At 44.1% G+C, this 25837-nt stretch overlaps 1 protein-coding gene across 5 annotated transcripts in view; it reads right to left on the reverse strand.

The window, feature by feature from the left end:
* The window catches only part of CAMTA1 (calmodulin binding transcription activator 1), an 847309-nt gene extending 825793 nt beyond the window's left edge, over window positions 1-21516 (reverse strand). For 2 of the 5 annotated variants that reach the window (XM_077891382.1, XM_077891378.1), the window contains exon 1: window positions 21379-21516. In XM_077891382.1, coding sequence (XP_077747508.1) covers window positions 21379-21403 — 25 coding nt within the window. In that variant the 5' untranslated portion in view covers window positions 21404-21516. Of the gene's footprint in view, window positions 1-5464; window positions 5529-11132; window positions 11197-21378 lie in introns of all 5 variants that reach the window. The other 3 variants (XM_077891377.1, XM_077891381.1, XM_077891387.1) reach the window with 3 other exon arrangements.
* Between the last annotated feature and the right edge of the window lie 4321 nt (window positions 21517-25837).

The raw sequence follows: 25837 nt of genomic DNA on the forward strand, positions 1-25837 counted from the left end.
AGAAAAAGGCAGCCACACTCCCCCTGAATGGAACTCAAGCTATGTGGGCACCTCACCTAATCTGCACACAGCCAGAGCTAGGAAGGAAGCTAAGACACATTCTGAGGCCAAAAGAGATTTTTACAAAGTCCACTCACCGAAGCTCCCACACCTTACTGTGAGAAGAGCTGTCTGATCCATATTCCTAGCTTGATTATTATTAAATTACTCACAGTTCTAATAAGCTTAATTATCAGGTTGCCAACCCCAGAGAAGATCAGAAACAACAAATGAGAAGGGGAAAGGATAGCTGGAAATTAACAGATCAGTAGAAGCAAAAGAGTGACAAGAGACAGCAAGGACAGATCTTTCACTAACAATAAAAACTGGATACAAGGGCTTGAAAGGTACAGCAGTTTGGGGTCATTTATCATAAAAGCAAACACTACTCAAAAGGCTTTAAAAATAGCACAGTATTAAATAAAGCCCAGTTCAATAACTTAGGTAGAACATAACAAAATGAACCCATGTTAACAAGTAAAATGTACATTAAAATCCACATATCCTACTAAACATGGGGCTCAGGAGAGAACGCACAGTTTAATACTTTTGTTTGCATGCCACTTTACATTCAATAAAATACTTCCATAGGAATTACCTCATTTGGTCCTAAGATCCTAAGGCAAGCAAGGCAGATACATCTGCTGACCAAGAATTTGCTGGTTAATTATTTAATTTTAGCAAGGCAGAAGGGGTTACCAATGGCAATTATAATACAGCCTCTTCATCTGTTTAAAAGGAAGGAACACGCACCCACCGTGTTAAGGGATGAAGAGAGAGGCCAGGGAAGGTTTCCAGAGCAATGTTGCCAACAACTGTAGTTGAACCCTCACTTGGAACTTCACTCCAAACTTCCCTCTCTAAAATTTTCCATTCTGCCATCTGTACCCTACAGGGTCTCTTTCTGAAGAACAGTCCTATGCCTTCTAGTGCCACCATCCCTTCCTACTGTGTTGGACAAACTCTATGTGGACCCTCCATGACCCCATCATTTGATGTTATTAACATTTAACACACATTGTTGTGTAACCAACCCTACCCCTTGAGTGCACTGGACCTAATGCCTGGTCCTGCCCCACCGGTCCTGGCACAGGTGACAAGCTATCACGTCTGTGATCAGGTGATATACTGTGCTTTCTGTCTTGCTAGCAGACTCTCTCCCTTGCTGGCTCTGAGAGGTAAGCTGCCGTGCTGGAGAGGCCCATGTAGCCAGGAATGGAGGCCCTCAGTCTAATCACCCACAGAGAAGTGAATCCTTCAAACTGTGTAAACTTGGAATTCCAAATATTCTACCTCAGTTGAGCCTTCAAATGAAACCATAGCCCTGGCCAAACACCTTGGCTGCAGGTTTGTGAAGCCCTGAAGCAGCAAATCTAGCAGAGCCCTAACTGAACTCCTGACTCACTGGATTAGATAATAAGGGTGTCCTGTTCTACACCACTAAGTACGTGGCAATTGTTATAGTAGCAACAGATAATGTGTACACCCACGGTCCACCAGGTCCCAGGGACCTCTCTTCTCAGCTTAGACTTCACCTGTCATGTCACTATCGTTTTCACTAGCACTCCACATTTACCCCACAACCTTTGAAGGGATTATCTGCCCTCCCACCACCTCTTTTTCATTCTTTCAACTCACTACCAAACTGACAAAATCAATACCTTTTCCTCAGTTTTCTTTCTCTCCAAACTCTCTGCAACATTACAACTGATAACCTCCTTGCAACCTTCTGCATTTATGCTCTCATTCTATTACCTCTGACCATTCTGTCTCAATGGCCACTCGTCCTCTCCCCTCTGGTGACACATTTCTGCTCTCACGTTCCTTCTTCTCCCATGACGATTTCACTCACTACTATGTCTTCCAATTCTTTTGAACTGATTCATTCATTCTTTCAACCAGATGGCATTACTCTGGGCAGAGAGGTATAACAATAAGCAAGACAAAACAAATCTATACTTTCATGAAGCTTATATACTCTACCAGAGGCTGCGCTGGCATCTCAACTTGCCCTTCCAGGTGCTACCCACCTGCACGGTGCCAAGAAGGCTACTCTCTATGGGCTCCATCACCAGGGCCCCCTTGCCCTCTGAGAGTTCAATGAAGACAAAAAACACAGTGACAGGAATGACTCCCTAATCTTTGACCCACATTTGACACATCATATTGTATAGGTACTTACATCTAAATAGTGCCAATTCATTTGTATCCAATCCCCCAAAACACATCCTCCTGGACTGCCTATCTCGGTTTATGACGTTCCCTAACCTCAGCTGTGGAGGCTCAAAAGCTGGGAGTCACTTTCAACTATTCTCACCCTTCAAGGCCAAAAAAACTGTGTCTCTCACACACAAACAACTCAGTCACACTCACTCCTTTCAGCAACCCAAAAGAGTGCTACACTCTTGTCAGAAGCTACTCTCTCCCAACACCAGCCCTTCCTCTTCATTCCTTCACTCACTCAACCAACAGACATTTACTAAGCCCATTCTCGGTGCCACGTACTTAAGTCTCCGTATAACTAATGAAGGGAGAAAGAGAAATAAGCAACTCCCATACAAACTTCAATGTGCTTGAACGGAGAAAACCACAGAATGCTGTGGATGTACACGGGAAGGGCACACAATTCAATCTGAAAAGAGAGGGAAGGTCAAAAAGGCTTCTTGGACAAATCTCACTTAAGCTGAAACCCAGTGGATGAGGAGAGTTGACAGAGCAGAACACATGTATGGATATGTGTGTTTGTGTTCTGGAGAAGTCAAGGCAGTGGCAATATACAAGGCTAAAACCAAGAGAAAACATGGTGCCCCCGCCACTCAGAATCTACAAAAATTTCATATGGCTGGAGAGTGGTGGAGAGGAAGCTGGAGAGGTAAGCAGGAGGCCCTTCTTAGCACCTTAAAGGAAAATGGACTTTATCCAGTCAATTTCACTCTTCTGCTAAGGGAGGACGGGGGGGGGGGGGGGGGGGGGGTGGCGGCAGCACTCACCTCTAAAAGCCTTTTCCAAAGCAGACGAAATAAAATCCAGACTCCATAGTCTGCCTTTCCAAGTCCTACAACCTGCCCTACACCTACTTTTCCAGGCTCATCTACCCACACACCCCAGAATTCCATCCACCCCCTTACTCTCCTGGCTCTGTGCCTTTGTTCCATTCCCTCTGCCTGGAATTCCTCCTCCAACTACCATGTCTGCCTGTCAGTGATGCCAGGTCAAATTCTACCTCCTTCCAGAAGTCTTCCTGGTTCCCCCACCCCCACCCCCTGCCCCATGTCTGAAGACAGCATTCTTTATGACCTGCCTTGAATCAGTCACATCCATCTCTGCTTCTCTGCAGACTGGAGGCTTCTGGAGTATGTATGAACTGAAGTGAATCCCAAATCTAAAGATTAGGAAAAATGTTCAGGAAAATATTCATTTTACCAGTACTGCATTCCTAAGTAACCAACCATGGAAAAGACCAAAAAACAAAAATTAGTTTTAGATTCTATAAATACAATCAAAAGCCTAAATTTAAGTTTTCATATATTATCTCTAAATAAAAATGGTTATGCACTGCCCCATAAGATTAAAAAACATTAAGTAAATAAGTTCAGAAAGGTTAAGCTACTTGTGCAAAGACACAGGGCACTTAAGGGGCAGAGTGATGACCTGAGTCAAGTCTTCACATACTCTTTCTCAAAAGCTATAAAAAGCCAGAACATAACCAGTGCATCCCCAACACATCTCAGTAACCGACTTATTTGATCAGTGGAAACTTATTTTCCTCATTCTTCCTTCAATTAGTTCCCATTTTCCTTCAGAGTTCAGCTCAAGAAGCATCCCCCAGTCCCTCGGGTCAGTCAAATCCCTTTAGAATATACTGGCCTTCACAGCACAGACCTCTTCGTGGCAAAGGGCACCTTTACTGTCAGTTTCCCAGTCAGGTCCGTGAGGACAGGGGCTGTGTCTGTCCTTCTCTGTGCCTGGCACTTTGTTATTACTTGTCAAGTAAATGAACTGACTCAGGAATAGTAACACAACTGACGGTTACATGGCCCCCACGAGCCAGCAACACCCTAAACTCTCCTCTGACACACCTGACAATAACAATTAAATAAATTTTAATGTCACAATCTTATGGTAACATGCTCTCACTCTTGGATAACTAAATACTCATATGTGGAATCTGTTAATTCTCTATTAATCATAATGAGTGTTAACTAAAATACCACTTCTTTTTCAAAACAGGTAAGGTATCAGTAAACTTTCATAACAAAAGAACACACATACAAGCCCAACTATAGACTATATGAATAGTTAGTCGCTCTACTGAAGCCTGAAAAGTCCAATTCCAGCCTAACAGTGAACTGCAGTGTTTCAACCAAGGCAGCCTACTATATTAATAAATTAAAACAATATTCTTTTTAAGTTAAGATGCTTGGCTTGAGTTACCAGTAGTTCCCAAAGCAAACACCAGATCTGGATTCATAAAAAGGATTTAAACTCCCCAAGTTGATCACAGATTTAACATAATCCCTATTGATATCAAAAGTGCCTTTTTTGTAGAAACTGACAAGCCAATCCTAATATTCATATGGAAATTCAAGAGATCCAGAATAGTCAAAACAATCTCAAAACAGAAGAACGGGGTTGGAGGACAGACGCTCCCCAATTTCAAAATGTAGCTACAAACTTAAGCGTAACTTAACCAAGAATCGAGACAGTGTGGCACCGGCATAAGGACAGACATACACATCAATGGATCAGAATTGAGACTCCCAAATTAAATGCCACATATGGTTTTTGACAAGAACCCCAAGAAAATTCAATGGGGAAAGTATGGTCTTTTCAACAAATAGGGCTGGGACTACCGGATATCCACATGCAAAAGAATCAAAGTGGAAGCCTACCTACCTCACAAAATTACAAAAATTAAGGTGAATCAGAGACCTAAATGTAAATGATAAACTATAAATCTCTTACAAGAAAACACAAGTACAAATCATCATGACCTTGGGTTAGACAATAGTTTTACTTATGACGCCAAAGAAACAAAAGAAAAACCAGATCAACTGAACTTGAAACTTAAAACTTTAGTGCTTCAAAGGACACCATCATAAAAGTGAAGAAAACAATCCACAGAATGGGAAAAAATATGTATCTGTACATTCTACATCTGGTAAGGGACTGATACAAAGAACAGCTACAACCCAACAGCCAAACAACAAACAATTCATAAATGGACAGAGGACTTGAACAGACACATATCTGAAGCAAACAAATGAGTGGCCATTGAGCACATGAAAAGATACTTCACATCATTAGTCACTACAGAAATGCAAATCAAAGCCACAGTAAGATACAATTTCACATCCACAAGAATGGCTATAATCAAAAAGACAGATAATAACAAGTGTTAGCAACAATGTGAAGAAATTGGAACCTTCAAACATTGCTGGCGGGAATGTAATATGGTGCAGCCACTTTGGAAAACAGTCTGGCAGTTCCTGAAAAAGTTAAACACAGAGTTACTTCATGACCCAGCCAATTCCAATCTCAGGTATATACCCAAGGAAACTGAAAACATATGTCCACACAAAAACTTGTACACAAATGTTCATAGTGCAATTACTACTCAGAGTAGTCAAAAAGTAGAAGTAACTCAAATGCCCACCAACCGATGAATAAATAAAATGCAGCATATCTATACAGTATCGTATTATTCCCCATAAAAGGAATTAAGAGGAATGAAGTTCTTTTTTTTTTTTAAGATTTTTTAATGTATTTGACAGAGAGCACAAGCAGGGAGAGTGGAAGGCAGAGGGAGAGGGAGAAGCAGGCCCCCCACGGAGTAGGGAAGCCAATACAGAACTCAATCCCAGGACCCTTATGATCACACGACATGAGCTAAAGGCAGACACAACCAATTGAGCCACCCAGGCGACCCAGGAATGAAGTTCTCATGTACTACAACGCAAACCCCGAAATCACTATGCTTTGGGAAAGAAGCCAGTCATAAAAGGCCACACACTGTAGGATTTCGTTTATACAAAATGTCCAAAAAAGGCACATCTGTAAAGACAGAATAGATTAATGATGGCCTAGAGATGGTAAGAGGGAGGAATGGAGAGTGGCTACTAACAGGCAAAGGTTTCTTTGTGGAGTGGTGAAGATATTCTAGAATTAGCGGTGATAGTTGCACAACTGTGTAAATATAATAAAAACCACTGAATTGTATATTTTAAAGGGTGAATTTTGAATTTTATGGTATATGAATTATATCTCAATAAAGCTGTTATTTAAAAAGAAATCAAATCCCTTTAACTACTATAAACTACTTTGATGGTTATGTTTCTTTAAAACATTAAATACAGGGGCACATGGGTGGCTCAGTGGTTGAGCTTCTGCCTTCGGCTCTGGGCGTGATCCCGGGATTCTGGAATCAAGTTCTGAATCGGGCTCCCCACACAGAGGCTGTTTCTCACTCTGCCTATGTCTCTGCCTCTCTCCCTGTGTCTCTCCTGAATAAATAAATCTTAAAAAAAATAAAAACAAATAAAAATTTTAAAAAATAAATAAAACATTATATACTCTGGGGCACTTGGGTGGCTCAGTCAGTTAAAGTCTGACTCTTGATCTCAGCTCAGGTCTTGACCTTAGGGTTGTAAAATTGAGCCCTGCATCAGGCTCCACGCAGGCCATGGAGCCTACTTAAAAAATCAATCAATCAATCATTATATACATTACTCTCTTGTTAAGTAGAACATAACAAGTATTGCTCTTCTCAAGGTACCTGAGGGTCATCACTATGAAACATCAATCCCTAAGCAGCAGCATCTGCAGAGTGCTCAATGGCACAGACTACTGGCACTTTACAGCCTTCTACCTGCCACCATGAGAAATCAAGAAAAACCAGAGGCCTGATGGATAGAGCAAGGAAAAGCCAAACAAGTGTGCATCCAGGTGGCCACACACACTATAACAGAAGCTGTTTTCTTTCCCCGACACCACTTCTTCTGAGGTAGTGTCTCCCTTTCTTACCAAGGATGCGTGTTTCTAACCTGTCGAGTTTAGTGGTCCACAGCAAAGAGAACGGGGAGGAAGCCCACCCAAGTGTCTGACTTGTGGAAAACCTCAGATGACACTGACATCCCCAAACTGCCTTATTCTACCTGAGAACTACACAGGGCAAAGACTGCAGAGACCATCTCGTTCCAGTGCATCCTCCCTGCTTCACCAACGTTCAAAGCACAAGCCCTGGAACAGTCACCACATTCGCTGCTGACTTATTCCACACAAACCTGGGCTGGCTGGCTGAGGACGTTTGGCCTCCTACCTGTAGCTACAATGAACATTTTCTCTGCAAAAAGTTGACTCCCAATAGCAGGCGAACATAAAAAAGTCCATTTTGGAGTCAATATCCTTACTTCTTAGACTAACAGGAGACAGAGTTTGAGATGCGAGGACCCCATGCTACAGAACACTTCTCACACAATCCCCTGTGCCTCCTCTAAGCGGTCAGCAAGCCCATGGACCCTAACCAACCCTCCTTCACAGTCGACTAGACTAGGACAAACACCTGGCCTATGGAAACAAAGCAACTGGCTGAGAGGAGTCAGTGCAATTCTCTGTCTTGAGTATTCTAAATACAAGCATACGAGACTGGAGCCTGACGATGACAAGCAGTGGGACCAGAGTGAGGACATGTAGGAGCCATGCCTGGGGCTGTGACAGGCTATGGTGGAGCAAAGAAACTACATGGAAGTATACAAATCTCATCCTCAAGAAGAAACACAGAGAAGAGAAGAGCCATGAGCTGTGGCGTCCCAAGAGACCCCAGCTCAGCCCAAGGGGTCTCTAGAGGAAAAGCCTACTACCTCAGAGTCTCCAGGCACAGTTCCTGGACTATCTAGCTGCACTTCAGTTTCTGTCCTAGGAGGCTGAGAGTGCTTCTAGCTCTTCTTATACCCTCACTGAACCTAACTGGAATGGTTTGTGTTCCTTGTCATCAAAACTGCTCTAACTAAAAATAAAAATAAAAAAATAAAATAAAAATAAACTGCTCTAACTGAAACAGGACCTGTTACCCTCCCTGAAACCAAGTGTTCTAACATTCACTTTCTTGGGGCCTGATTACCATCATTTATTGTGTGTGTGTGTGAGAGATTCTGAGACATTATTCAAGGCACAACATCTCACCTTGGGGTAATGAAAATACTGTCAAATATTTACTGTTAGGACCTTATAGTTACTTTTCTCATTAGGTCTTACCCATCTGGAGAGTGTGTGAGAGTGTGTGTGAGTGTGTGTGTGTGTGTGTTAAAATATACATAACATAAAGTTTACCAATTAACCTTCTCTGAGTATACCATTTAGTGGCATTATGTACATGCACATTGTTGCATACGATCGCCACTCACCATTGTTAATTTTTAAAAGCATTCTGAAAATCATGACTTTTCCATTCTTTCTTACTAAACAAATGATTTCTGTTTATGGTCCTTCACCAACAATAAAGGCAAGGAAGCTCATGGAAGTGGGGCTGAGGCAGGCTGGTGGAGAAGGTAACCAGGAACATCCACAACCGCTCAGAGCAGCACCACAGCAGTTAAATCCATCCTCAGTTGCTCTACACATGGCCACAGAGGCTCGAGACTAAACATCCCTGGAGAGGACAGATAACAGCTGTCAAGGATATCAGCCAGTTAGAAAGGTTGCTGTTACCGCCAGATTTGCATCAGAAGACACCCGGACAGGCAGCAATGGGTCACATATAGGATAATCAGATTCAGTGGAGGAAGACTGATACTCCTTGCCTCCTGGGATGCCTGGAATCAATCTCTAGGCCTCGAATTTGGTCAAGTCATCTATGATCAATTTCTGGAGGACCCCTAGGAAGAGAAACAAGTACTTCAAAAATGTTGAGCGGCCACTCACCGCCTTCTGCTTGTTACAGCTTTCTTTTTAAGCACAATGGCCTCTATCAATAAAATTAAAAAGGGAAAAAACCACCATTAGAAGCTCTGTCAAGGCAAATGATCCAACCGGCACATTTCCTCACGGCAGAGACAGGAAAGATGCAGCAGAGAATGATGACAAGAACACCAGGAACTTTAACTTGCCCCTCAGTACCTTTAACTTATGGGAAAAAAAAAAAAAAATTGAAACACAAATTATGTTGAAGGCCTTTCCAAATGCCAGGCTTGTAGCATCTGGAGTAGGCCCAAGAGAAGATCCTATGTAATCCATTTTAGTGGACTCACCAAAAGTCCCCAAGTTTTCGGGTTTAAGATTTTATTTATTTATCTGAGAGAAAGAGCAAAAGCAGCAGGGAGAAGCAGAGGAAGAAGGACAACCAGGCTCCATACTGAGGGCAGAGCTCGATCTCATGACCCCAAGATCATGACCTGAGCTGAAATCAAGAGTTGGATGCTCAACTGCCTTAGCCACCCAGGTGTCCCTCTACGAGTTTCTTAATAGGAAGAGTCTTGTTTACTGAATTACCAGGAATCTATTCATTTCATAAAAGTTTTATCAACCAACCCCAGAAAATACAATCAAATGAATATAAATAAGACTGACTACCCTACACAAAAAAAGCCTGAGGTTAGCAGACACCTCTTCATCCGAAATCATATGATATGTAAGTCTATTTCTCCAAAACTGTGAACTCTCATCCACATTAGAATAAAGAGCTGATTAATGGGCTAATGGTAATGGAACAGCCAAGCAGAATGAACATTTCTGTACCATGCAATGTATCTTTAACAACTTTAAAAATTTAATAATTTTTTACATTTTTTAAAGTAAACATTAGTGACAGGTGTTAGACCTAAAAAATTAAGCCTTCTATGTACACCAGGAAGAAGGCACTTCAGAGACTACAGTTCAAATTCCTCCAAATTCCTCCTACACAGCTTGAGCTGAAAATATTAATTCTTGATCGAGAGCAAGTACCTCAAAAAGAAGAAACAGTTACACAGACTAAAACAGCTGCATTCCAGCAAATTAGCCATAAAGCAAATTCCATACATCCAACTTCACTGTCATCCTAAATCAGGACAGGAAAAGAACTCTATGGGTCATCACTAAGACAACCCTTTACTCAACACATGAATCATCTCAAAATTATTGCCAACTAACTCAGTACACAAGATCTCAAGTCTAGGGAAAGCAGGATGAGAAGTTGTGCCAGAACCAAGAGTGATGAAGTAGAATCTGGTAAGAAGAGAAGGTTGTGGAGGCCAAATGAAGAGGCTTCTAGTACGTGGTCTACATAAGTGGCAGCAAGAACAGTAGAAAATATACCACAAGCTGGGGTCCTTGGTCCTACTTGCCAGGTTCCTGGCTATGAAAGAGAAGAGCAAGAGCTGGAAGCCACAGTGGTCTTGCGTTAAAAGCCACAACAGATACCTAAGCCTTCATGACCAGAGGACTCGTCTAACACTATCTGGTTTGGGGCATGACAAAACTGTGCCAACACGGACACCAAAGCAAGTGTTCCCCATGTTCTGAAATTTAGAATCAAAGCCTGTAACTTTTCATAAATACTGCAGTAGAATACAGCATTAAAAATTAGAGAATGTTTGCAGAGACCCTCTACCATTAAATATTCCTTTCTTCCATAGTATTTACAATTAGATTCCTTCGTAGAAATTATATTTAAATCATTTTAAAACATCTTAGTTCTTAGGAAAAATTATAAAAATTTAAGTCATCTTCAAACGCTTATTCACATCTACTTGCCCTTATTTCTTTTCTTAGAGCACCTAAGGACAAAGGACAAGACTAAATGACAGACCACACATCTCTGTTCCCCGTCAGACAACTCAGTGCAACCTAAAGAAACAAAGCTCTCGTTTCATTCAGGATGGGAGTAGACAGTATTTCTGAGTTGCCATGAGGTTTAAAAAGTCATCTCAGGAGCAACACTGGGTATCAATCAAAATGGCTGCAGTTCGCATCAGCTACTCTAGCCATAAATTGTAACTGAGCTAAAATGATTTCTAAATATAACACACTTTATTTCTAAATGTTTCTTGGCAATTAAATATCTAGAAAGTCAACAAACCCCCAAGAAAGCGGAGAAAATGAACTTTTTGAAAGCTCACCATTCATCAACTACAGGAAGCTTGAAAGATGCCACACGCCAGAGGCTCAGCCTCAAACTTGGCCCTGCAGAGGAAAACTGCAAATAAGATTTCTTCAAGAACTGCTCTCACGCAGTACTAAATTACAAGCAGTGACCTCCCTGCAGTGACCTCCCTGCAGGAGAAATGGGAGTCCACAGCCACAGGGAATACCCTGGAGTGTGCTGCGCCCCCAGGGGGGTAGAGAGGGGACATATTCAGACACTAGGTGCTAGCATGCCAGTTACAGAGTAACAACTACAGGCTGCTCATAATCTGTCTCAAGCAACAGAGTTACTGAAAATACTTCATGACCAACACAGTGCCCTCCCCTGCCCCCCAAAATTCCAAATGCATTCCAAAAGCAGTTTGAGTAGAACATAATTTAAGGCCCAGGCCTCACCTCTCTGAAATAAAGTAGATCCTCCAATTTGGCCAAATTATAACCAAAATGCTACTTTAGAACAAAGGAACTGCAGCAGAGCACTCTGAACTTCATGAGAGAACAAAAATATAGTGTCAATATGCTCACAACAGGGCTCAATCCACAAAATCATGAGGTAATTAAACTGACTGGTTTTAGGTTTCAAACTGTTTCGTGAAAAACCCTGTCCAAACTACACTGATGCAAATCAGCATGAGCAACTATAGCTCTATCAAAACAACCCCAGTATCTTATCTTTGTTTTACCTTTTATCGCTGATTTATGGGCTGACTAATGGTAAACTGATTTGTGCATGTGCCAGAAGTCAGTTCAGGAATACAAAACAAGAAGAGAGAGTTAGAAGAGCAAATTCATGAATGAAAATGCTGACGTCATAGTTCAGCTCTCAGCAGAGCTCAGGGGAGTCTGTGAAGAAACAGTGTACCTTTTGGGATGTTAAATCACCAGGCATTTAGGAAAGGCGATAAAAGAAAAAAAGCCCTTGCTCAGGACAGGGACGGTGAAAAACAGAGAAAGAAAAAAAGAGCTGTATTAATCTTTTTCCCTAGACCAAAATTGAAAAATGCTCAATGTGTATGCCACAAACAAGCATAACTTCCAAACTATGCAACTGCTTCACAGTCTTGTTAAAAGTAATATTTCGTAAAGATGTGGTTAGCATGTCTCTAAATAAGTACAATACAGTCCTATCCCCAACCTTAAATCTTCCTCCTACCACGTGCCATCACATTCAAAGAAAAGAAGGCATAATATAGTTTTAGTTCTTCTCAGAAAATTACCTGGTATTGCCATACCACACCTAATTTTGAGCAATTCTGAATATAATGGGGTGGGACTCCATGATCTCAGGCAAGCTACTAGAATTTTTTTTGTGCTAGGGGAAAAAAAAAAAAAAAAAAAACGCTTTTATCTAATGATATAATATAAACTAATAAAAAAAGATTATAAAAATTTGATTTACTTAGAACTATTAAAAGCGGCTAGTGGTGTGGACTGTTCACATTTTTCATCTCTTGGCAGGGCTGAAAATACAACCAGTAATACAAACTTCTGTAAAGTTTAGACACAATTTCCTAAAATCCTTTTACTAAGGACACTTAAGTCACTGATTCCTAGATGCCTAACGCTTCCCAGGAAATTTAAGATTATTACATTCTTAGAAAATAAGCGACCCCCAGGTCCTTGGTAACCTCTCCAAAGCACAACACTACAAGGACATCCTCTCTTTACCATTCATATGGCTTAAAATAGCCATTCACCCAAAATGGGATTTTTTTTTTAATTTAAGCAATAAACAATTTCGCCAATAAACATTTTAAAAGAAGATCTTATTAAGTTAAAATGCAAACATACCAGCTTTATCTGTAAATCTAAAATGTTAAAAGAGACCATCTCACATTTCCACCACAAATATCTTTGATAGAACATCACTACCCCCTTGTGGATTTGCAATAAAAAAATCCTTATCTTTTATGTTCACTTTTTAAATATATCATTCTGAACTTCCATTAAAGTTTACATTTTCTTCACCAAGAAGGGTTATTTTATTCCAATTACTTTTTTAAAAAGAGAAAAAAAGACTTAACATTTTAAAATAATCAATCCCATTAGCTTCTTTATCTTCTAAGCATCTCCATGTTGGGGAGTGTTGTTCAAATAATAGCTCTGTGTGCCAATTTCAACATGGTACCCACCGCAACATTCCATTTTTCCTTAGAATATCTGAATTTACACTTCCAATCATTACTGTAGATTATCTTCAATGATAAATGGGTAATTTCTTCACTAGTGCATCATTTTTCTATTTGATAATTTCACACTTTATACCAACTTCTTTTTATCCAAATGGTTAGATATCCAAGTGTCCCAGAAAACCAATGGGGCACATACATCCTCAAAAGTAACTTTTCAGACAAGGATTAAAAATCAAATCTAAGTCTCAAAAAGATTAACTCTTGATTGTATTACTATACTTTCAGAAATGCTTTCTGGCAATCTAAGTCACCCCGATGAAAGGGAAAAAAAAAAAAAAGATAACACCTGTTTTTCAAAACTAGAAAGAAAGGTTTTCTTTTTCTCTCTTTGTTTTTAGTTGCAGGAGTACCTCCAGTTGTATCTGCAGATCATTCTAATAAAACACATAGATATATCCTGTTAAATGCATACTGTAAAAAAGATTAAATAAACTTAAATATCTGGTTTATCATGTGTTACAGACACTAGACTTGGCTTAAAATATAAATCATCTCCACAATAACATATCGGCTACGGAGAACAAGTCTGAGTCCGGACTAGTCCCACTGCCGTCACTGGAGTTAGCTCCCCATTTGCTCACAGATGTTGAACACAAAAGTAGGAACACAATAACTTACTACTATCATGAAAAGTAAACCCCAGTTTTCTTTCCAATGGTTAGGTGAAAATAAAGGAAGAAAAACAATCCACATTGAAAGTATTTTTAAGTAACTAAATACACAAGCTTACCTTGTGGTAACGGATAAGGAAAAATAAAAGACACAATGTGGGATCTTCTGCTAAATGACTGAATGCTATGTGTTCCAAAGGCTTTCACAGGTCCTCCCCAAAGCTAGTGGCTCAACCGTACAGTAGGGGCAGGGGCAGTCAGAGCTGGCCTTCAGTTTGCCTTTTTTGGGATTTTATCATGATTTTTGTTTGGGGATTTTTTTTTTTTTTTTTTTTTTTTTGAGAAGGTAGGTAGAGATATTTCAGGTGACACTAGAAGTAAAATTAGCGGTGAGAGTAATGCCACTTAACTAGTCTCCAAGCAACAACACGTTTAAAACCATTAAGAACTCAAATCCATAGGTTTCTTTGAAACCATGTCATTTTGTACACTGGTAACCATAAAACCACACTGCAGAGCGCCGACTGAGGAACACAGCCCCAGACCAGCCCATCTCCCCCGAAGCCACTTTCTGGGTAGTCGCAGGCAGGAATATGGTACATGACTTGAAAGGCCTGGCTAAATCTGAAAAAAAAGTAAATAAAATGTGACTGCACTTTTCCAAGTGAGTAAAGGACTTGTATATGAGAACATGCAACTCTATTAAGAATGAGCAAAATATGGGGTGAATGCAAAAGAACTATTTAAAAAATATCTCTGAAAAAAAAAATACCTCTGGCCATTCCATCTTATGACACATCCATCAGTTGAAAAGAAATAAACAACCCTCTTTTAAAAAAAAAAAAAAAAGGTGGAAAGGGAAGTAATATGGCTGACACTTGGCCTTTCTTTGCAGTGGGGTACATAATATTTCTTTTTTAGTCCAGGGTAATGAGCTAAAAAATGCTCAGGAAGCATTACCAATCTTTACACAAGGAGGCCCATGACCTTCTACAAGCAATGGCGCTCAAAGCAGAAAGATGCAATACAACCTTAGAAATACACAGCCAGCATACTGATGGGTAAAAAAACACCTTTGTCCCACCATATAAAAAATCAGGAACTGCTATTATCAATATATACAAGAGAAACACTATCCTTACCAACACATGACAAATATCATGGGATGGAAGACCATCACATTTGACAGAACAGCAACACATCTTAATGACAGGACTGATGGGCACTACATCCAAGGATGGCACAAAATACAGGGATTGGATAATGTCTGGTCAACCTATATCCTGAACCTGATCAGGTTTGCAAAATTAAAGAAAAAGAAAAAAAAAAATAAGAAGCAGACAGATTACACACTATAACCTGGAAAAGAAAGTGAATGACTACACAACCCTACTTATATTATGTGGACAAAGAAGTAGAGTACAAGAACACTTCCTACTCTCACCCTCAAATACACCAAAGACTATAACTAGTATGACAGTAACATTATTAGAAGACCCCCACATATTTGTGAATGAAGGTCCCAAATGAAGTAGTATACTTGCTGGCTCTGCCCAAAGAAATTTACTATTATAAAGCCAAAGAGACAGAACGAAGCTGGCTAAACGCAGCAAAATCAAATTTTCAAAATCCTACAAGAGGCATCTCAGATGCCAGAAGGACACAGTGTTTCACCCTGAGATGCTATCCACTTACAAATACTATCACCCCTGGCCTTGTGGCTTAAACCCCATTTCATCCCTCTATCCTTAGGGGGACAGAGGTGACACTGCCTCTTACTACTACAGGACAAAAGGAATGGTAGGCACCCCACTTTCCCAGAGACAGAAAGACTTTGAAAACAGTAGACCTACACATACTTTTTTATAATAATGACAAAGGCAATAAGGAAACTTCTTCATATGGGAAAGAAGAGAGGTAAGACTTAGGCCATCTAGAACATCAAAAAGGGCAGAATAAGTGATTCTAGAAGATACAGAACATTTAGAAAATCACCTGTTTTAATGAAAACACATATCACCTGTCCCCACAAAAAATCTTGTCACATATTCACGTGAATAAAGGACACTGCCAAATCACAGACTATAACAACCCTAAATAAGACTTAAGAGTGAAATACTAGCACAACTGGTTTCTACAGACATTGTGGAGGGGAAATCTGATTTAATATAGAATGAAAAAAATACATTCCAGATTAATGCTTTATTATTATTACCATCATTCAGCATACCAAACCTACATCCAAAAATAATGAGGCTATTTACCCCAAAAAAAGATAGGACACAAAAGCCTATTTAAAAAGTATAAAGTATTAGAAGTCACATAATAAACAAACACAGTGATAATTTATATTAGATATCTAGCCAAAGAATGGTCACCACAATTAGGCATTAAATTTAGATATAACACATCCTGGCAGCAAAAAATGTTACAGCATCTCATTCAGTTCTTACTATCTAAGGATATGAAATATACCAGTTAATCCTAAAAGGAAATTATTTTTCTACCCTTTCCTTCTATAAAGGATGCGTTTGATTTTATGTTCTACACAATACCTAGTATGTTCTATACAATACCTGGTATGCTGCTGTTCAAATGTTAAACAAGCATTCCAACCAACCATGTATGCAAGCGACTTAAAAGTTAAGCCTAGCCATTTAAAAAGAAGATTGACCTTACTTTTTTCTACACATAGTCTGAGGGAAAGCTGTTAAGTGCCTCTCACGCTGCCTTCCACCCTCTCCAACACCCCCAATCCTGCAGGGAATGAGTAAGAGTTCACTGAGATAGTACACCATTAGAGTATCTTTTTTGCAAGATTACATTCCAAACAATCACAATTCCGAAAAGAATTCCTTAAAAGAATATATAAAAAGACAAACACAAGATACACTGAAATGTCATTCATGCTAAGAGGTCTCAGACACAGTCCCATAACCACCACAGATCCCTGCACATAACAGAAGCTCAGTGAATGTCTCCAGAATGAATGCGCTCAGTGACAGGATATGGATGCAAAAACAGCTTCTCTCCAAAAGGACAAATTCAAAGGTCCTGCAAAGAAGGCAACGGACACAACTATCAGGGGAAAGAAAGAGAACACGAGAATCACCTTCCATTGCTTTTTCCATAAAGAAATCGCAAAGAAGTACAACTGCACACAGGGAGGTATTTCCCTAAACCTTAGAAAATGGGAAATGAAAAATGGCCCAGAGCAATGAAGGAGTGGTTAAAAAAAGAAAAGTTAAACCTTAAGATGGGCTACTTTAAAATCACTGAAAAAATAAATAAATAAATAAATAAATAAATAAATAAATAAATAAATAAAATAAAATCACTGAAAAAAATATTAAAACCCCACCAGGAAAAAGAAAATAACATATAAATAAATAAATAAATAAATAAATAAATAAATAAATAAATAAATCAATCCGGCCAGGCACATGGGCTAGCATAAACACATAAACAGAGAACTAAAATAACGCCACTTGACACTAAAGCATAGGCTACTTTAGGGAAAGCCTAAACGCTAAAGAAATGGAAAAACATGGGTAAGCAGGATATATAAATATGGCTCAAAGAACAAGCAAGTGCAATCCTACTCTTACAGAAAGGAAAATCCAAACCAACCTGACCTTGAGTAGAGGCTGCTATGTACATGTCAACATTCTGAATTCACTAAATGATGAGATAGAGAAACCCAACATTTAACAGCAGGATAAGTCAAGTCTTCAACAAGACAAGGGAAGAGATGTCCCATGAGTCACCCAACCTTGTCCAAAAAGCTGGAGGTAAGGGCTGAGGGGGAGGAGAGAGTGATGTTCTAACAGAAAAGATGTAAAAAAGAAAAGTCCTTAAGAGAACCCATCTAGCAAGACTGCGAGAGAACACTGTGCACTGGAAGACTAACAGGGAAAAGCTGATTCCCATCATCTGTGGGGCGGGTGCCACAGAAAGTACAACCACATTAAACTCAAAGAGCCTACCCTATTTTTTTTTTAATTTTTATTTATTTATGATAGTCACAGAGGGAGAGAGAGAGAGGCAGAGACACAGGCAGAGGGAGAAGCAGGCTCCATGCACCGGGAGCCTGACGTGGGATTCGATCCCGGGTCTCCAGGATCGCGCCCTGGGCCAAAGGCAGGCGCTAAACCGCTGCGCCACCCAGGGATCCCCCAAAGAGCCTACCTTTACACACTAAGCTCAAGTGTGTTCCTCTAACCCTTAACCGTTTTCCTTCCACTGCCCCACTGTACAGAGAAAGCACCCCAATTAGCAGAAGAAACCCGGAAAGGCAGTCGATGGCAGGCAAAAAGACAGGAAAGGATCCACCACTGGAAGTGAGATGGGAACACTCACTCTCCTGGGAACACCCCAACATCTACAGCAGGTACTCAACCATCATTTTCCAAAGGTCATTAATATCACACCCTAAAAATACACAATTCCATCAAGCTGAGTATAGATATACAGACAGAATGACAATAGTATAAAAACTTTGAGGAAAAAAGAGGAAATTGAGGTTAAAAGTGATCCTCTGGAGCAGTGGGTTTTATGCCCACTGGATAGCTCCATATTACCTGAAGGGCAAACTCTTGAAGTCAAAGCCTAATGCTGACCAATCCTCCAGATCACCTTGCCTCCTTACTTACTACTCCAGCTGGAAACTCTTACTCAAAAAATGCTTAACGGTCCAAACACTCAGAGTCTGACAGAGCTCGTTGGGGAGGATGGGTCTCCACACAAAGCCTGTCAAAAAGTAAGACTTCACTGTTGAGTGACAGCAGCCATTCCAAGCTCCGTGAGCGAACGGAGCAGGGCCCCAGAGGCCGCTCCATCATGGCCGTGCCCCAGAGCCAATCTGTAGACTTGTGATACTCAGGACCAACCTGGACAACAGTCCCTCTCACCCTTTGATGAACTGTCACAGGCCTTCCCAAAGGTACCTTTTCCTAATGTGCAAACCTCTCTTGATTATTTAAATGGCCAAAATAAAACAGCGACATATATACAGCTGTTCATTCCTAGTTCTGTCACAGAAACATATATTCTCACCCCCTCCTATCGATGCCCCAAATACATGAAACTCTTTCCCCTACCCAGCAGCAAAGAGATCAAGAGGAGAACTTTTCACCTAGGAAGAATCAAGCAGAGACTACTGCCCCTAAATTCAGAATGCCTAAGTTTTGGTATGCGTTGGCAGGACTCTACACTTCATGTATTCGGGGGCTTGGTGAGCATTCAGGATGTCATTCTGCTTATTCAGTACAGTACAAATGACAAATGAAAGAATGGTAAGAATTGGCCATTTATCAATGAGTTTTCTGATTCTTCTAAGCCTGAAGAGTTACTGACAACAGCAATATATATCCATATACGTTCACATTGAGGTCCCCACAAACATGCAGAACACAAAGCTAGCCATCTAACCCTTCCAACTTAAGCTGTACACGTGACAAGTGTGACTTTATCTGGGAATGCAAACCTACATGTGTATATCCATAAACAAATGCATGGCATTTTGTCTTTTGCCAAAAGAGAACCAAAGCAGGGAAAAAAAAAAAAAAAAATAGGAAGCATCCAAATTTCCCCTTCACCTGAAAGCTAAAAGATCAAAAAACAACAACAAAAAAGTTAAGATCCCATGAGAGACAACACGAGGCCAAAGGAAGGTTCTAGTACAACAAGAAGCACGCTAGCAACCCCTTCCCGAATGGCACGTGGGCGACATGAGTGTCTACACTCCCTTTTCTAGATGGAAAGGCATATGGCTTCTTCTTACCCAGCCAACATGAATACAATTTAAGAAAATCAGGAAAAGTCAAGGTAACAGGCTCACTAAATATGGCTGACTGGGAAACAGAAGCCATAAGGAGGATATGGGTTCTCTTAAAAAAGAAATGGGAAGTTTATTTCCAGGGAAGGTTCAAAAACTCTTGTATGTAGGATATACAAAGTCAGGTTCTCACTGCACAGAAGATAGTAATGGGAACACCAAAAAAGAAGGACACGTGACCACATTCCTGGTAGGGTAGTGTCAACTGGTGAATGCTGCCCCTACCTCAGAGACCAGAGTGAAATGGAAGCAAAAACAGACCCTTGTTTTCCTGAGACACAGAGGAGTAATCACCGTGGCCCCCTCTCACTAAAGTACTAGGCACCATGGAAGCCCTGCCCTACATCTGATCCAGGCCCCCACCCTCACCCAGACAAGAAACTCCTGAAGACAGAGAACACGTTGGGGGAGATGGACAAATGGGGAAAGGAGCACCTTAATGTCCAGTTTCTCCCCTAAGAAAAAGAGGCCAAGTCAAAGGGTATTCAGGAAATGAGCTCACCCTAACCCAGGAAAGTGAGCACAGAGTATGCATAATCTATAAGAAGTATCTGCCTTCCTATTTAGAAATGACTTCAGGGCTGCACAGGCCCCCACTACCCTCTGGGTGAGGGAAGAAGAACGTGGGGAGCCCGAGTCCCCTTGTCCTGGCAGAAGGGTCAATAGATGGTGTGCAAAGGCCCCAAAAGATTCCACGGAAGATGAGAGGCAGGCTGAGACAGACCCCTCTGCCAAAGAAGGATCAGGGTCACAGAAGGTAAAGGGCAAGGGAGTATGGAGATCCTCACTTGCCATAGAAACGGAGACCCCACCCTCCTAGCTGCGAGGGGTGCAAGGGCAGGAGTAGGATGGGAACGACTGCCAGGGGCGGGGATGCTGCGCAGGCCCCCTTCCCAGGAAGGGAAGGGGGAGGGGTCACACGAGGCCCTTCTGCCCGGGGACGCTCAGCAGGAGGGGGTCCCCCTGGCGGGGAGAAGCACGGGGCCCCCCGCCGGCTCTGGGAGGCGCCCACGGGGCTCCAGGGTGATGCTGGACGGAGTCCGCCTGGCCCTGCCGCCCGAGAGCCCCCGGCGGCGGGGCTGAGCGCAGACCGTGTCCCCGACCGGGACCGGCCCGGGGCAGCGGGGCGCGGGGCCGGAGGGGGCCCGAGGCGGATAAACTTTCCGCCCCGCGGCCCCCACCGGGCCCGGCGCGGGGGGCGGGGGCCGCGTCGCGGGCCCAGGAGCGGCGGGGATGCCCGGTCCGGGTGGGGGAGGCGCCGGCCCTCCCTCCGCCGGCTCCTCCTCCTCGCTGGGCCCGGCCCCCGCCCGCCGGCCCCCCGCCCCTCCGGCCCCAGCCCGCCCCCGGGTGGGGGTGTGCGGCGCCGCGCTCCGCCGCCCGGCGAGTCACCTCAGGACCCGGCCGCGCTCCGCCCCCCCACTCGCCGCCCCCTCCCCGGCCCGGGGCGCCCGCCCGCCCGCCGCCGCCGCCGCCGCCGCGCCCCCGCGCTCCCGCCCGGCGCCGCCGATGCCCGGGATGTCCGGCGGGGCCGGGTCCCGCTGCCCGCCACGCTGCCCCCGGCCCCTCACGCGCCGGCTCTTACCTTCCGGCTTGTTTTCGGCAGCCATTTCCCCTCCGCGCGCCACATCCTCCTCCTCCTCGCGACCGGGACCCCGAGCGCGCGCCTCGTACCGCCGCCGCCGCCGGCCCAGCCACCCCGCCGCCGCCGCGCACCCGCCCTGGCCCCGCCCCGCGGCCCACGCACTGCGCCCGTTGGGCCGCACGCCTGCCACTCATTCTGCCCGCCACCAATCGCCACGCACCAGGGGTCTCACTACTCTCCGGGAGGAGCGTCCTATCCGCCAGGCCCATTGGCTGGTCACCACCCAACGGAATGAAAGGATTGGTGAAGAATCAACGCCCCCGCCCCACCCACTCCCAGGAAAGCCCGCCTTCCGGACCTAAACAAAGCTTCCCAGTGGCCGGAGCCGGGAAGAACTGCCCAGTCAGGACCAGGCCGACACGGAATATTTCCTCGAGGCCGAGACGTGGCTCTTTGATTGGGCGTCACTGCAGTGTTTCCCAGGCCGTCCAGACCAATCAAAGGGGGTTCCCGGAACTCGGGAGCGGCGAAGGGAAGCCCCGCCCCCGAGCGTGACCGTCAGGAGGAAGGCGCTCGCTCATTGGCGCGCTGGGGCTTTTCCCGCGTGCTCCCGGGGCTGAAGGACGTTCCCGGGGAAGCCGCTGCCGGCGCGTGGGGTCCCGGCGGCGGCGGAGGACGCGGCGGGATCTCCGGAATCCCGCGGCCTGCAGCGGCCCGGCGGCAGCGCGGCCCGGGGCCCCGCGGCGGAGGTCGGCCGGGCGCCGCGCTCAGAGCCCGCCGGCCCGGGAGTCCGGGCGTCGCTGCCGGCCGTGGGGGGAGGGGCGCGTCTTGCAGGCCCCGCCCCATCCCCTCCCCCGCGCCCCCGCCCCCGCCCCCGCCCGGCCCCGGCGCCCGGCGCCCTGCTCCGCGCTCCCCGGGCCGCCCGCGCCGCCGCGGCCCCTCACGCGGGTGCCCGGCCCGCCCGGCCCCGCCGGCGCCCGCCCTCCGCAGCCCGCCTCCGGTGTGCTCCGTTGTCCCCTTTTCTAGCGGCTTAAAATACTGAAACTTTATTTTGGTCACGTTGGCCATGTGACCCACAGAGCCGATGACTCATAAGTGCTTGTCCCGGGATGAGGCCGCCGGAGGCAACGTTGGAGGAGCGCTGAGCCGCGGCGCGCCGGCCCGGAAGACGAGGCCGGCCAAGTTCCCCTCCGTCCTGGGCGCACGGTCGCCGCGCTCCTGGCGCGTCCCCCGGTGCCCGCACCGCGCGGCTTGGCGGTGCCAGCCTGGAAACGGGTTCCCGAGCCTCCCGCGGGGGGCGGGCGCACGGCCGCGGCCGCTCGGAAAGCCCAAGTGCCCCCCGAACAGCCGAGCGCGGAGCAGCCGGGAGGCGCGGCCCGGCGGCTGGGAGGTGCCCCCTGCACCCTGCGGAGAAAGTCAGCCCTGGTGCACGTGGGCAGGTGCAGCCCAAACAAAGGAGAGGGTAGAAACCTCCAAGTTAGGGCGGGCGCGGGGGCCGGAGGAAGAAAAGTTAGTTGAAGGAGCACCGGAGCTCCAACCCCTCTCCGTGGGTCCTGTCTGGTTTACGGTGGGAACATTGGACTTTCCCCCTTTGCTACTGTTGAGGACGCCTAGCAGAATCCGCGAAAGGTCTCTGTTGGAGAATCTTGGCGAGAAGATTTGACTGGCAGGGTGAATTCTGTGCCAGTCTTAAAACAGGCGTCCTTTTCTAGTGTTCACAAGTAAAAATTTCTTATGTTTTTCAGAAATAGGGGCACCTGGGTGGCTCAGTGGTTGAGCATCTGCCTTCGGCTCAGGTTGTGATCCCGGGGTCCTAGGATGAGTCCCCCATCGGGCTCCCCCGCAGGGAGCCTGCTTCTCCCACAGCCTCTGTCTCTGCCTCTCTGTCTCTCGTGAATAAATAAATAAAATCTTTTTTACAAAAAGATAATTTTCCATAAATAAAGATGTCCCAAGAGAATGTTTTGTCTTAGACTCTCCTTCTTCAGCAAACTTTAAATCTATGAGCCTCAAAAAAAAATGCAAAATTTTGACAACTAAGGTACAGTAGTTTATCGATCAGCATTCTTAATAGGACTTATGTTGACAATTTGAGTAGGGAAACATTCCTGAAAGTGCTGGTGGCATTGAAAATTAGTATAACCCTTTTGAAAAGCAATTTTACTGTATGTATTAAAAGCCATAAAAAACGTCTACATCTTTTGACCCCGTAATCTTACTTCTGGGAATCTATTCTAAGGAAATAACACAAAATGCCAAAAAAGCCGTATGTGTGAAGGTATTCTTCACAAGATCGCTGTATTTATGACAACAACGATTTGGGAGCCTAAACAGGCTAATGTTGGGTATTTAGGAAGAACAACAGAGAGAAAATCTTACCCATTCTAGGTAAGGGGGAATAAATTATTCAAAATTATGATGCTAGTTTATTATATATGATGTGGTTCTAGTTCTAAAAAAACTGCTTTTGTAAAAAAGACTGATACAAAACACAACCAAGAAATAACATTTGGGTGATGGGGAGTGTTTTTTTCTTAGTCTCTATTTTATAATATGGTCATAACTATACAACTGTTATGATTAAAACATGCATTTAAGGGGCACCTGGATGGCTTAGTGGTTGAGTGTGTGCCTTTGGCTCAGGTGGTGATCCCAGGGGTCCTGGGATGGAGGCCCACACCGGACTCCCTGCAGGGAGCTGCTTCTCCCTCGGCCTGTGTCTCTGCCTCTCTCTCTCTCTCTCTCTCTCTCTCTATCTCACAACTAAATAAATATAATCTTTAATTTTAAAAAAACATACATTTAAATTAAAAGGTTATTTTTATCCGATGCCCAGGGGAGGCCAGACACTGTGTTAAGTCCTAAGGATATAAAGGTGAATAAAGTTGAATGTCTCCCCCACCAGGCTCACAGCCTAGCAGGGGTTGACAAGCATCAACCACAGCAAGTCACAGGTTAAGGTGCAGTGGGGACACAGAAGTGAATATCACCAGAACTTCAAAAGAAGCAGGACTCTCACAGTGGAAAGCACCTATGGGAAGCTCCTTAGACTCCCAACAGAAATGGCAGTACTCAAAGTGCAGCCTGCATACCTGGGGAGGTGGGGGATCCTTAAGACCCCTGCGGATCTATAAGGTCAAAATCGTCTTCCTAATAATACTGTATCAGTCTCTCATGGGTGTACAGTAGGGATTTCCAGAGGCCATATAATGTACGACATCAAAGTAGAGCAGAAGCAGATAGGAGAATCCAGCTGTCTTCTATTAAGTGAGGGATTAAAGAGACCTGCAGAACTGTAAAACAATGCTGCCCTCATCATTAACTTTTTTGTTTTGGAAAATTTAGTTGTGGTTTTTTTTATTTATTTATTGTAAGATTTTATTTATTTTTTCATGAGAGACAGAGAGAGAGGGAGAGAGAGAGAGGCAGAGACACAGGCAGAGGAGAAGCAGGCTCCATGCAGGGAGCCTGACGTGGGACTTGATCCCGGGACTTCAGGATCATGCCCTGGGCTGAAGGCAGGCATAAACCACTGAGCCACCCAGGGATCCCCTGGAAAATTTAGCTTTTAGTAAAAAGAAATACATATGTTAATATGTAATAGTTTATTATTTTTTTAAGATTTTATTTATTTATTCATGAGAGACACAGATGCAGAGACATAAGCTGAAGGAGAAGCAGGCTCCCTGCGGGGAGCCCCATGCGGGACTTGATCTCAGGACCTAGGGATCATGACCTGAGTGGAAGGCAGACGTTCAACTTCTGAGCCACCCAGGCATCCCTGGTTTATTATTTTTAAGTGATCTCATAAATATTTCTTAAATTTCTGTATATACCTAAGCTAAAAATGAACATCACAGGGTGCCTGGGAGACAAAGTCAGTCAAAGGTCCAACTCCTGGTTTCAGCCTAGGTCATAGTATCAGGGTCATGAAATCAAACATCACAGGGGGATCCGTGCTCAGTGCTGAGTCGGCTTCAGAATCTCTCTCCCTCTCCCTCTAAAATAAATCAATAAATCATTTTTTTTCATTTTTTAATAAACATACCACAAATAAAAGTTCTTTGGAGTCCTTAATAATTCTTAAGAGTGTAGAGGGATCCTGGGTTTGAGAACTACTAACCCAAAGGATGAGATGCTAGGGGTGGGGTGCTGGTTGCCATGCTGGTGTCTTGGTCAGTTCAAGCTGCTATAACAAGGTACTAAAAACTGAGTGGCTTATAACAACAGAAATTTATTTCCCACAGTTTAGAAGTCTAAGATCATGGGGCCTCCTTCCACTGTGGAAAACAGAGGGGGGAAGCAAGTCCTCTCATGACTCCTAAAAGGGCACTAATCCCATCACAGGGCCCCATCTTCACAACTTCATCCAGTGGTCATCTCCCCGTGGCCCCACCTCCTAATACCATCAGGTGGGGGGTAAATTTGGGGGGTGGGGGCAGGGAGAGGACAGAAATAT

Source organism: Canis aureus, chromosome 3 (genome assembly GCF_053574225.1).
Source record: "Canis aureus isolate CA01 chromosome 3, VMU_Caureus_v.1.0, whole genome shotgun sequence".
Taxonomy (NCBI): Eukaryota; Metazoa; Chordata; class Mammalia; order Carnivora; family Canidae; genus Canis; species Canis aureus.